The 14,386-nt window shown below is 43.1% G+C and overlaps 1 protein-coding gene across 1 annotated transcript; it reads right to left on the bottom strand.

The window, feature by feature from the left end:
- Nucleotides 1-261: 261 nt before the first annotated feature.
- On the bottom strand, nt 262-9,053 carry LOC125241349 (cyclin-C). The gene is made up of 3 exons (XM_048149772.1): nt 8,264-9,053; nt 7,980-8,072; nt 262-1,070 (listed from the first exon to the last, which is right to left on the bottom strand). Exons 1-3 carry the CDS (start codon nt 8,852-8,854, stop codon nt 948-950), a joined length of 807 nt encoding a protein of 268 aa, XP_048005729.1. The 5' UTR covers nt 8,855-9,053; the 3' UTR covers nt 262-947.
- Between the last annotated feature and the right edge of the window lie 5,333 nt (nt 9,054-14,386).

Below are 14,386 nucleotides of genomic sequence, written 5' to 3'. Positions count from 1 at the left end.
GAAACAATCAGCTTATATACGCATGCGCGCAGTATCGAAGAAACTGAAAACGCATTGTTTGGCTTTGTAACCATGGCAACGCATTGTTATAACGATACTGCGCGCGTGCGCGCTGCGCGGTAAGGCTTTGGGCAACAAACCTTTGCGTCAAAATACAGGAAATCGTGTGAATTTCACGAAATTTATTCAAGAAAACTATTAAAAACTAAGTGCATGGTCGTAGAAAAAGTATTGTATGCAACGGTGTTTAACTGAGTCAAAAAATACTCGTGGCGTCTTAATAACAATTTTCGGCTTCGCCTCAAATTGTTACCCACGTCACTCGTCTTTTTTGACCTCCTTTAAACGCCTGTTGCATAAAATACTATATGTATAATGTATAATTTTAACTAGCCTCTTGAGTTCAATAAATGGAATAAATTTAATAATACCTACCAAATATCAAGTACACCATATCTTAATTGAACTATCTACAAAAGTACTTGCTAAAAACATTAATGAGGCATGCATCTTAAAATAAGTCTCAAAGTTTGATTCAAACAATAAGTACTAAATCTCCTTTAGGGCCGGTTGCATCAAACCATCTGACACCGTTAAAAGTTTGTAAAATTTTATTGTATGGGAAGTTCCATATAGGTCCTCTGTGTGATGATAATGTGTCTGTCAAATGTGGTTGATGCAACTGGCCTATAAAAACATTATTTAGTGTAAAGATTATGTACAGGTATCTTCATTTTGGCTTATTCTCACTTGTCACCATATTGCCACTCATTACAACTCGAAAACTAGGATTAATGCAAAAATTTGTATGAAACCAAATAACTATGCCATAATCGATTATTTACTGTGGGCCACAAAAGTGTTTATTTCATTCCAGTCAAAGTAACTTTACACTAAAACACTAGTTTCTTCCATCAGTGGATTTAAAGTCATATCTACTGTAAATATTATCTCTGCGGAGCCGGCTTAGGTTTAGGCATCTTTCCAAGTAAACTCTGGATCTCCTTTTTTTCATCATAGCTTTTCCACATTTCATACAAATTAATAATGGACCTGACGATTTCCTGAATCTGCAAGCACAAAAATATTATTAATAATAAATGTAGAACTTTATTCCTAATAAATTATGCATGTATACTGGGTTGTGACCCTGCCTGCAAAGCTGATGGTTCAGGATTTGAATCCCAGCAAAGGCATTTATTTGTCTGATGAAGACAGATATTTTGTACCCGAGTCATGGTTGTTTTGTAATTTGTATGTATATAAGTGTCTATAAAAGTGTGTACAATGTGTCCCAAAACTCAATGGTAAGCCGGCGCCAGAGGATAGAGCAGCTTATGATTACCTAGTCAACAATTTCTAAAATACATTTCAATTATTTTAGAAATTATATAAAAAATTAAATTCATAGAAAATCAACATCTCCAATGGTATTTGTGTCGCTTAACTTCAAAACTAGGTAAATCCGTTCTGCTAAAAGGTTGATTATCTTTCAGATCATATTATATATTTTCTATGTTCAACCTTAAAGCAGATTGGATTTAGCCAGGTTTGAAGTTAAGCGACACATTTGTAACAACTATCATCATTATTCCCTTGCCCTTTTCCCATTATTTTACTAATTCCTTTCACTCTCATATCATTGTTCACACATTCCATCCATCTTTTCTTAGGCCTTTCACTACCATTGCATCCATCCACCTTCATATTTACCACTCATTTTATAACATTGCTTTCATCCCTCCGCATTACATGCCCAATGCCCATACTGTGCTAATCTACTTCCTCTCAACTTATCTTTTTTTTTTTTAATCTGTTTTTTTAATTTATATGGAGCCTTGGTCCATGGGACTATGCCGGCTCTGTTAGGCCACTTCATATTATTGTAGCGGTAACTCGCTACCCGCTTCGCTCCGCTCATGACACTTAAACCGCCGGCTGGGCGCGCAGTCACAAAGCAGCGGCGCATACGTCACACGCCCCGCGCGCCGCGCGCATCACCCGCCGTCGCCACGGGGGCCGGATCGACGGGCCCCGCCACTTGCTCTCGGACCGCGTTCATATGCACCCGCGCGCTTGGTTTATATAGCTGCCGCTTACGCAAAAATCGAAATTGTAACGTTTAGTTTTATTTTTATTTTAATATAATTTGAAGTTAACGTTGCTTTGCTTATTTATCGCTTCAACGACATCGTCCCTGCTTCGCAACAAAAGCTACGTGTAGTGACCTACGCGGTTTCTACAAATTGGTGACCCGAGACAAAGGAAGTGGACAGATTCGCCATCGGCAAGATCAACCTTTCGGACATGGCTAACGGATCGGAAACTGAGCAAAATACAGGCAGTGGTGCAGGCGGTTCAGGTATTCGAGCGACGGTTGGCAACGATGACGATGCAGGTACGGTACATTTGGGTGGTGGTCCAAGTGATGTGTTCCGGGTGGGTATGCGTGTTCCACCGTTTTATCCAAACGAGCCAGAGATTTGGTTCGCGCAATTGGAAAGTCAATTCTGTCTATCCGGCATCACTGTGGACGAGACTAAATACCATTTTGTGTGCGGGCAGCTCGATCCTGAGTACGCGGTCAAGGTCAAGGACATTCTTCGCAGTCCCCCAGCTACTGGCAAGTATGCTAAATTAAAGAGCGAGCTCATTCAACGGATTTCTGTCTCGCGGGAGAAGAAAACCCTACAGCTACTCCAGCATGAGGAGATTGGGGACAGGAAGCCCACCGAGTTTCTGAGGCACCTTACAGATTTAGCTGGACCGAACATACCACAGGAATTTATTCGGACTATTTGGACCAGTAGATTACCACCTAATGTACAGACCGTTGTTGCATTTCAGCCTACCTTGGACCTTGACACGTTGGCGGGCCTGGCAGACAAGGTCGTCGACGTAGCGCAGCCGTCCTACAGGGTTGCCAGCACCTCTGCGATCGCGCCAGGTACTGCTTTGGAACAGCGCGTAGAGGAATTGACACGGCAAGTAGAAAGTCTCCTTAAAATTCAAGGTCAAGGGCCTGGCTCATTCAATCGTCGCAGACGCTCTCGATCACATTCAAGGTCAAGAGGCCGATCCCGCTCCAGGCAGCGTCCCGAAGGCCATCCACACTGCTGGTATCATTTCACTTTTGGCGAGAAGGCGAAGACGTGCAAGCAGCCATGCAGCTACCATTCGGGAAACGCCCAGGGCGGCCACTAGTAGCGGCGAGCGACTGCCCATCAACAACAACCCGCCGCCTGTTCATCACTGACCGTTCGACGAAGGTGCAATACCTCATAGACACGGGTTCCGACCTGTGTGTATTTCCAAGGTCAGCTGTCCGGGGGGCATGTCCGAGAACGAAGTACCTCCTATTTGCTGCCAACGGCACAGAGATCGCTACTTTTGGGATCCTAAACCTACATTTAGATTTTGGTCTCCGGCGAGCGTTCGAGTGGCGCTTTACGGTGGCTGACGTCTCAAAACCCATCATCGGCGTCGACTTCTTAGGATTTTACAACCTTCTTGTCGATGTCCGAAATCAGCGCCTGGTAGACGCTACTACCCTCCTCACGAGCCCAGCTACGGTTCCTGCCAGCAGCGAGGAAATATATTCCATACATATGATGGCCTTGGAAGGTACGAGTACGCCTTTCCGCGAGTTACTTCGTGAGTATCCAGACATTACCCGTCCAGCTGGTAAGCCGGGCACTCCAAAACATGGCACAGAGCACCACATCAGGACCACTTCAGGACCACCGGTCTCCGGCCGTCCGCGTCGCCTCGATCCAGAGAGACTGGCTATAGCAAAAAAGGAGTTTGAGGATATGGTCCGACACGGTACTGCTCGCAGATCAGAGAGTGCATGGTCCTCTCCACTACATTTGGCACGCAAAAAGAATGATGGCTGGAGACCGTGTGGAGACTACAGGGCTCTCAACGCACGAACCATACCTGATTGCTACCCGGTGCCGCACGTACAAGACTTCGCTTACCAGCTGGCAGGTAAGAAGATCTTTAGTACCATAGACTTGGTGAAGGCGTACAATCAAATACCAGTTTTTGTCGACGATATACCGAAGACAGCTATCACCACGCCATTCGGATTGTTCGAGTTCCCATACATGACCTTTGGCCTCAGAAATGCAGCTCAGACATTCCAGCGCTTTCTTGATGAGGTGCTCAGGGGACTCGACTTCTGCTTTGGATACATCGACGACATAATCGTCTACTCGGAGTCGGAAGCTCAGCATCAACAGCATCTCCGCCAGCTGTTCGGGCGGTTGCAGGACTACGGAATGCTGATAAACACAGCAAAGTGCGTCTTCGGTCAATCCAAGGTCACCTTCCTAGGGCACGTGGTATCCGCGCACGGCATCAGCCCTTTAGAGGATAAGGTGCAAGCCATCCAGGAATTTCCGGTACCTAAGGACACGAAGGAGTTAAGGAGGTTCCTGGGTATGATGAATTTTTACCGTCGTTTTGTCCCTGGTGCTGCAGCCTTACAAGCTCCTCTCCATTCACTACTTGGCGGTGAACAAACGAAGGGCTCCAGGCCAATCGAGCTGAATGCAGAGCAAATGGAGGCGTTTGAAACCTGTAAGTACAGACTGGCACAAGCAGCACTTCTAGCGCATCCAGATTCCAAGGCCGAGCTCGCGATTCAGACAGATGCATCGGACGTGGCGATTGGCGCTGTACTTCAACAACTTAGAGATGGCATATGGGAGCCATTAGCTTTCTTTTCGCGGAAGCTGAATGCAGCACAACGAAAGTACAGCCCGTACGACAGAGAGCTACTTGCAATTTACGAGGCAATTCGGTACTTTAGGTACATGGTAGAAGCACGTACTTTCAGCATCTATACTGACCACAAGCCACTTACATACGCATTCAGCACACGCAGGGACAACTGCTCACCACGTCAGTATAGGTATCTGGATTACATTTCCCAATTCACCACGGACGTCAGATTCATAGCCGGCAGGGACAACGCAGTGGCAGACACTCTGTCACGAATTGAAGAACTTGCCTTTGCCCCTTTTGATTACCAGTCTTTAGCCCGCGACCAGGATGCAGACACGGAGTTGCAGGACCTACTCAGAGATGGTTCTTCGCTAGATCTTCAGAAGGTAACAACTCCGCACTCCAACGTACCAGTCTACTGCGACGTGTCGACTCCAGAGCCTAGACCATACATCACGCCAGCGTATCGGCGTCAGGTATTCAGCGCTCTCCACAATCTTAGCCATCCTGGTGTTAAAGGCTCGGTACGGTTAGTCACACACAGATATGTATGGCCTGGCGTGAGGCAAGACTGTCGACAATGGGCAAGGGAGTGTGTACACTGTCAGCGTTGCAAAATAACGAAGCATACTTCCTCACCAATCGGACAATTCAAGCCACCTCAAGCCCGTTTTCGACATGTCCATATTGACATTGTCGGTCCCTTACCCCCATCTCATGATTTCAGGTACTGCCTCACAGCCGTCGACCGCTTCACACGATGGCCTGAGGCGTACCCGTTGAAGGACATCACGGCGGAGACCTGTGCAGCCGCATTCCTGGCTGGCTGGGTTGCCCGCTTCGGTTGCCCTGAGCGCATCACAACGGACCGCGGCCGCCAGTTCGAGTCGCGCATGTTCCAGTCCTTGGCAAGTCTGATGGGCACCGAGCATCACACCACGACCGCATATCATCCAGCAGCTAATGGGTTAGTGGAACGTCTCCATCGCCAGCTTAAGGCCGCCATCACGTGCTACGCGTCACCATCATGGACTGAGGTGTTGCCATTAGTACTACTTGGGATCAGAAGCGCCTGGAAAGAGGATATCCAGGCGTCTGCAGCCGAACTGGTCTATGGCGAGCCACTCCGCTTGCCTGGGCAGTTCCTGACTTCATCGCCAGACCAGGTGGTTAACTACGAGGACTATGCCAGCCGGCTTGGTGCTCATATGGCAAAGCTAGTTCCCCAGCCGACGTCTCGCCATGGAACCCGACCATTCTACATTCCCAAAGACCTCAACACCGCCACGCACGTTTTCCTACGACAGGGTCCAGCAAGAAGACCTCTTCAAGCGGCATACCTAGGGCCTTATAGAGTTGTGAGAAGAGGGCCTAAAACATACGTCCTGCAGGTGCAGGGTAAAGAAGTTACCGTTACCATAGATCGCCTAAAACCGGCTTATATGGCGAAGGAAGAGCAAACAGCACCTACAGATGTTCCAGATGATGGCAGAACCATCGAGCACGATACCGAGAGAAGAACGAAGAGCGGGCGAACAGTCAGGTTCCCGGATTACTATCGCCCGTAGTCACGGTCTCAGCGGGGGAGTACTTGTAGCGGTAACTCGCTACCCGCTTCGCTCCGCTCATGACACTTAAACCGCCGGCTGGGCGCGCAGTCACAAAGCAGCGGCGCATACGTCACACGCCCCGCGCGCCGCGCGCATCACCCGCCGTCGCCACGGGGGCCGGATCGACGGGCCCCGCCACTTGCTCTCGGACCGCGTTCATATGCACCCGCGCGCTTGGTTTATATAGCTGCCGCTTACGCAAAAATCGAAATTGTATCGTTTCGTTTAGTTTTATTTTTATTTAAATTTTAATATAATTTGAAGTTAACGTTGCTTTGCTTATTTATCGCTTCAACGACATCGTCCCTGCTTCGCAACAAAAGCTACGTGTAGTGACCTACCCGGTTTCTACATTATTAACAATAACTATACAAACTCATTATAAAAAACTCTCAACTTATCTGTCACTGGCGCCACTCTCAGGCTTCCTCTTATAGACTCAGTCTGAATACTAACCAGTCTTGTCACACATATCCAGCGCAACATTCTCATTTCATTCATATGCAGTCTTCTCTCATCCTTCTTCTTGATGGCCCAGCACCCACTTCCATACAAGACAACAGGTTGGATACCTGATTTATAAATTTTCCCCTTCAGCCTAAGAGGCCTAAGAGGAGAAATAGTATTGATACCAATATGGCAATCATTTTTAAAAGTTGATGCAACTAAACAAGATCCCAAAATTGGGTTAATACTTTAGGAAACATAGTCACAACAAAAAATAATGAATTTTTAGGGTTCCATAGTCAACTAGGAACCCTTATAGTTTCGCCATGTCTGTCTGTCCGTCCGTCCGTCCGCGGATAATCTCAGTAACCGTAAGCACTAGAAAGCTGAAATTTGGTACCAATATGTATATTAATCACGCCAACAAAGTGCAAAAATAAAAAATGGATTTTTTTTTTATTATGGTACCCCCCCTACATGTAAAGTGGGGGCGATATTTTTTTTCATTCCAACCCCAACGTGTGATATATTGTTGGATAGGTATTTAAAAATGAATAAGGGTTTACTACAATCGTTTTATGATAATATTAATATTTTCGGAAATAATCGCTCCTAAAGGAAAAAAAAGTGTGTCCCCCCCCTCTAACTTTTGAACCATATGTTTAAAAAATATGAAAAAAATCACAAACATAGAACTTTATAAAGACTTTCTAGGAAAATTGTTTTTGAACTTGATAGGTTCAGTAGTTTTTGAGAAAAATACGGAAAACTACAGAACCCTACACTGAGCGTACGGAGCCCGACACGCTCTTGGCCGGTTTTAAACATGAATCAACATTATTTCATGGTGAAGCTGATCACTTTTACATAGATAACCAAACAAAAAGGATTTTTGTAGTTGAAAATTGATTTTATAAAAAATTAAGATAAAATAATTGAGATAAATATTTTTTTATATTTTCTCAACTAATCATAAGCTGCTCCATCCTCTGGTGCTGACTTATCGTTGAGTTTTGGAACATAATATATATTTGCCATTCTCATGCAAAAAGTACCAACCACATTGTTGCTTAAGCATAAGGACACTAAAGGGTGATTTATATTATATAATGAACACATATGGTAAGCATGCTTAGTTTGGGGCTAGGTTGTACTGTCTGAGTTTACAAGTGAAATGTACACAATATTTACCTTATCCAAGTCAACATTTAACTCAGCAAACCATGGTTTGAGATTTTCTTTTCCCAGCATTACACAGGCAATATGAAGAGCTGCAATTGCAATCTGGAACAATACTTTCTGCTACACTGACTGAACTATATCTAGTAACCTTATTGAGGCAACCAATTTTGTGTATTTATTTCAAATTCTTTTCTTATTTATATAATATTTGTATCGCTTAACTTCAATCATTTATATTTTGAACAAATACAACATTTGTAATGTAGGTACCTAAGATATTATGATTGTCTTACTTGGTATGGGGGATATAGCAAGCTGACATCGGTCCTGAGAGAATCATTAACAACTCGCCAAGCATAAGTTAGTAGCTGATCATCTTGCCCAATATCTTGGACAAACAGCAGTAATGGCCTGTATGGTTGATATACTATAAGGCAGCAATCCAGATTCTCCAATAAATAGAATTCACATTCCAAGATATGATTTGTCCTGTATGGGAATTCCTGCTGGCCGTATGCATAATTGAACTTGTTTTTAATTACGGTTTGGCAAGTGGTTATAAGACGAGAGTTCGATATAACGCCAAACTCTTCTACTTTAGACGCTAAGAATACACATGTTGGAGCTAAAAGCAAAGGATCAATACATTTCAGAGAATTCTTGGCATAAAACCTCTTGAAATACACTGTCGCCGTGGCGATCACTTGTTGACGAAGCTTCAATTGCTCTCCGAGGATTTGTATTATACTAGCGAAAAAATTAAATATCTTCTGATACTCTTCTTCCGTCAATATAGCAAGATCATGTTGCCGATCTCTTATCAAATCTTGTTTATCAAGTATCCACTGTTGGTGGTGCGAACTTTGCCAGAAATTGCCTGCCATTTTAAGACGAGGTGAGTAAACGAAATTCAATACAGAAGGGATTCATTAAAACTGAATTTCGTAGCAGTTAATTTCATTACAGTTTTTCTTGATTTTATTATAATCTACTAGAATACAACAACACCCACTTCGTTTGTGGTTTAATGTAATGAAAAGAAATACAATAAAATTGCGACTGGTAACAAAAACAGTTGTCAGATCAGAACAGAAAAACGGCATCTGTCCCAATGTAACCGCTGTTTCAATGACAAGTATTGCTGTATTGAGAAATCAAGTTCATTTCAAAGCTTTTTTTTAACGCACAAGCGTGTTTGCCGTTGTTTCGAACGCGCCCTTTATTTGACGCTTCTAGGAACACACTACGCGGACGTCCGTCGTAAAACGACCGCGACCGCGACCTATCAGTGTGCACGGAACAAAACATCCAGAGAGCCAGATTTCGATCGGACGTCCGTGCGCTCAAGGCCACGTCCGCGTCCGTCGACCGATAGTTTGCACGGTTATGTGTATTTCCATTGTCCAGATTCCCGTCCGCGGTCGATTTACGACGGACGTCCGCGTAGTGTGTTCCTAGCTTAAGGGTGCGCGCCCACGGGGGACACAGTAGCTCGGCGACTTTCGTATTTTGTATGAAAAGTTGCGTCGCCTCGTGTGCGCACTTTCAAGCTAGGAACATACTACGCGGACGTCCGTCGTAAATCGACCGCGGATGGGAATCTGGACAATAAAGCTAGGAACATACTACGCGGACGTCCGTCGTAAATCGACCGCGACCGCGACCGATCAGTGTGCACGGAACAAAACATCCAGCGAGCCAGATTTCGATCGGACGTCCATGCGCTCAAGGCCACGGCCACGTCCGTCGACCGATAGTTTGCACGGTTATGTGTATTTCCATTGTCCAGATTCCCGTCCGCGGTCGATTTACGACGGACGTCCGCGTAGTGTGTTCCTAACTTAACCGCGTAGTATGTTCCTAGCTTTAATCGACCGCGACCGCGACCGACGGACGTCAGTGTGCACGGAACAAAACATCCAGCGAGCCAGATTTCGATCGGACGTCCATGCGCTCAAGGCCACGTCCACGTCCGTCGACCGATAGTTTGCACGGTTATGTGTATTTCCATTGTCCAGATTCCCGTCCGCGGTCGATTTACGACGGACGTCCGCGTAGTGTGTTCCTAGCTTGATGTGAGCGACAAAAAAGTCGCCGCCAAAAGTTGCCCGTGTGCGCGCTCTCTAATGATAACTAAAAATTAGTGATGCGCAGTCTTCATCGTGAATAAAAGTCGACACTTTGGTCGACACATACGTAGTATCTTCTTACTCTTCTTAGTAGTTTGTGGTCGACACCCATTATTGATATTTTAATGAATAAAAGTAGATCCCCAGATTTGAGAACCCCGCACCACACATGCCTTTCCTTTTAAAATTCATGTATATCATGTATACAAATAATTATCATATAAATCGACACAAATACAAGAAAACGATGCGAATAATTTTGTATGAGTACTCACATAACAACAAATCTACGTCATGGTAACGCGGTGCCATAGACCTTCACATGAACGACACAAGCCTATACTGTACTAGAGAGGACACGGCGAACAAAAATTTTGCGCCACGAACATAAGTCCAGTGGACTTATGTTGCCTCAGTCAGTCTCTGCGCGTGGTGGGAGTAGGTTGTCTCTGACTGCACACAAATAAAATGAAAAAATGCCTTCCTCTGCTATAAGATACTGTTGAAGCCATACGAGAAAATCTAATAAAAGTGACGGTGTCACATTTCATCGGTTAGTAGACAAGCTATTTTGATCTAACTTAATTTAAGTAATTATTATAATGAAGGGACGGGCTCCTTTAAACGCGAAGCTATGGCCGCCATTTTGACAACTGGAATCATAGATGAATCGCGCAGACAGGACATGTAGGTAATAAGCACTAAGGTATAATAATTGTGATCATATTCTGTTTTCAATATATAATATAAAAATATTTATTTCAATTTATAGTTTTGAATATTACACGGTTCTAATACGAATTTTAGTCGATAATATTATACAATAAGCATGATTTAGAATTATTTCTGAATTCTCATTATTGACGAAAAATAGTGACACCAAAACTGAAATAGTATTTAATGCAACCGGTTTTTAAGGGAGGTAAAACAAGGTGAATGGTGCGATTATTATTCTGAGCGAAGAAACTTACAAAACTAATTTTATTCAAGGGAAATTAAAATTTATGAAAAAAACAATTACGTATGTTTATTTCACTGAGTAGAAATTAAATATAACACAATGTATAATAGTGCTAAAAGTAAACTACTTAGTATTTCACACACAAAGTATAAAACAAAGGTCTACAATAAAAGTGTCGCGTCTATGTGGTCAAGTCTTACTCTATGACACGGTTCGCTTCACACGCATGCGCCTCGCGCTGCCGCCGCTGCCGGTCGGCGCACAGAATATGTTCGAGTTGTCATTTCTAGTACGTAGTACATAGTAGTTCAATGCTCGCACTCCCCCGCGCCGCCGCCAGTCCCCAGCCGGCGCCCCGCGCACCCACGCTATATCCATTAAAGGCTTCCTAACAATTGCTTAAAGAGCTATAACGTATGCGTGGGAGCACGGGGCGCCGGCTGGGCCTGGCATCTTTTATGTAGGGTTTTAAAGATCTATGCACGACACTGTATATGACTACGGGATTGGAAAAAAAACTTTTCAAAATCGGTTTAGTAATGAGGGAGACACGGGAGATATCGAATAACAAACATAAAAAAATTGGTTGTCCGTAAAGTCGGTTTACGGACGGTAGTTTAACGTGATAACGTCAAACATTACAGTAGTATAGACAGGGGCGGTCAGAGTATAGCAAAAGGGGCCCGATTCTGGGACTTTTTTCACGTTTTTTTATTTATTTATTTATTTATTAAAAATATACAAAAGTTAACAGTATTTCACCAAAGCACTTATGTGGTAATATAATTATGTACATGTTAAATTGACATAAATAAAAGCAAACACACTTAAAAGTTAAACTATGGTTATTACATTAATCACCTAAGGAGTGTAGAGTCTATGAACCTTAAGAGTTTTCTGTAAAACACACCAACACTATCAGCAAATATGTCAATATCGTCTGTCTCCAACATGATGCGGTTAAGAGCAGCTCGGGCTCGAGCGGTGCGCCGGCCGCCGCGAACAGGCGCCGCCGCCGCCGCGCCGGCACCGCGCCCGGCATGCCAACCACCACATTCGCTCTTGGCACTTGCAGCCCCATTCTCTCAAGCACGGATGCGTCATCTACTCTATGGTGAAACAGTTGGCGGTAATGCATAATATGCAGCAGTTTCCGTCTGGTTTCTAGAGTTTGAAGACCAACCATTCCTGTTACGAATAGAGATGGATACATATATGGGTAATATCCGTACAGTCGTTTGTAAATGTGCCTACAGAACTTCCTCTGCACTCTGTCTAGCATAGTTTTTTGTTCTTATTAGAAAGAATGCATTAAAATAAGCATCTTTTGTAAATTAAAGTTTTTTTTTAAACCTACTAATTTAAGAGTTAGAGTGGTGCAAAGTTGCAAAATTTTCCCGTATTACAGAAACTGCACAGAATAGGAGCCTTCGGCCGTTTGAAGATACCTAACGAACCTAACCTATACCTATATAAAAGTCGTCATTTTGTATCCTAGACCGTTTGCGAGACACGCGTTAATTTTATTAAAGTGCTAGTGCCATTTACTAATCTTAGAACCCTAATATCTCAGTAAATATTAATGGAGAAGAAAAAGTTTATATAACAAAACATCCTTATTTAAACGTGTCCTATAAGATTTATCAATATTACATAGGTTATATTGGTAAAAAAAATCATCGTAAATTTATTGTCTCTGGCGCCTTAGTAAATACTATGGGAATATTCGCAACTTCGTACTGCTCTAACTCCTAAATAAGTAGGTTTTTCAAACAACTTTATTCTATAAAAGATGCTTATTTTAATGCAATCTTTCATGTTTTTAAATTACAAACACTCAAAAATAATAAACACGGGCGCGCCATCTGTCGCAGCTGTGGTGCTTTACTCAGGCCACACGCTACAACCATACCGAGCGCATCGATTAGCCGCTTAGTTCCTACGCGCGCCAATAGATGGCGCTTTCGCTATATTGGGAAACGGGACAATGACGTCATCTTTTTCGTGCATGCTGCCCGTAGTAACGAGTTATTAGACATTATCACGTCAAAAAAATCCCATGAGATTTGGGCGGCAGTTAAAAACGTACCACGAATACGACACGATCTTATTTGACATCTGATTCTGATAGTTACTTGACTTTGACGTTACCCAAGAATATTATATACCATGGATATTGCGTGCCGAACATTACGTTGAAGCCAGAAAATTTGACCTTGAATTACGTCACGCCGGTCTTGCATCTCTTTCTTTAGGGTGTCCATGATTAAGCATACATTAGGGATATCCCGCGGAATTTGACGTATTACGTTTATACGACTGATTAATTTTGTAACTTATTAAATTCAAATCCGATCAATCGTTTTATCACGAAAGTGAACATCCATCCTCACAAACTCAAAAAGTAAGGTACATTAGGGCAATTCCGAAAGTCGTCTAATTAGGAAAGTCGCATAGAAATCACCATTATTTCCGTCATATCAAGATTCCCCTTTCGGAATTATCTGAATTCGGAATTACTCTAATGCACCTTACTAATTTGTCAACCGCCAATAAGGTCCATTTCTATACCACTTTGCAGTTACTTTGCCTTACGCCACAAAATACGGTACAGTTTTTACCAGTGGTAAACTACTGGGATTTTTTTCAGAACCGTTCCAGAATAAGAGCGTGGTGAGTGTTGCAACACGAGGCTTAAAATATAACTTTTCTTTTACTGACACCTGTATTTATTAAAAAATGTTTCAGTCACTTTAAACTATCACAATAATATTTTGGTAGTAACTACTGGGAAAACTAATCCCAGTAGCTATCAACCCCCGGTGTGGTAATTAACAATGTGGGGAAAATCCCAGTAGTTAGGACAGGTAAAAACTTGGTGGTAACTAGTGGGAATAGCCACAAAAATATAAGGGAAGTATTTGTCAATGGGGAAATAATGAAATACTAGGACGTTTTAAAACAGTATCTTTATTTTCAAGCGCCGCCCCAAATCTCAAGGAGTTCTCAATTCGTACGTATTTCAATTCTCTTCGCATGTATATATATATATATGTATCTCAATTTAATGTTTATGCCACGATATCTCCGTCGTTACTGGGCCGATTTTTAAAATTTCTTTCTGTGTCATAATCTTCAGGCTTAAAGTGCAAATCTGCAAATTGTCGAACGCTCTGAAACATTTCCTTTTATCGGTACAATCGACAGCCAACGCTGCCTCCTTCCTTCATCTTTTGGAACACTGAAAAGTTTAATATTATTCATGTTAATTGTAAAGACATAAACAATAAAGTTGGTATTATTATACTGTGATATGAACTATGAAC

The sequence above is a fragment of the Leguminivora glycinivorella genome, chromosome Z (genome assembly GCF_023078275.1).
Source record: "Leguminivora glycinivorella isolate SPB_JAAS2020 chromosome Z, LegGlyc_1.1, whole genome shotgun sequence".
In the NCBI taxonomy this organism is placed as follows: Eukaryota; Metazoa; Arthropoda; class Insecta; order Lepidoptera; family Tortricidae; genus Leguminivora; species Leguminivora glycinivorella.
The sequence above is the reverse complement of the archived record's forward strand: the minus strand, read 5'-3'. Positions and strand labels throughout refer to the sequence as shown.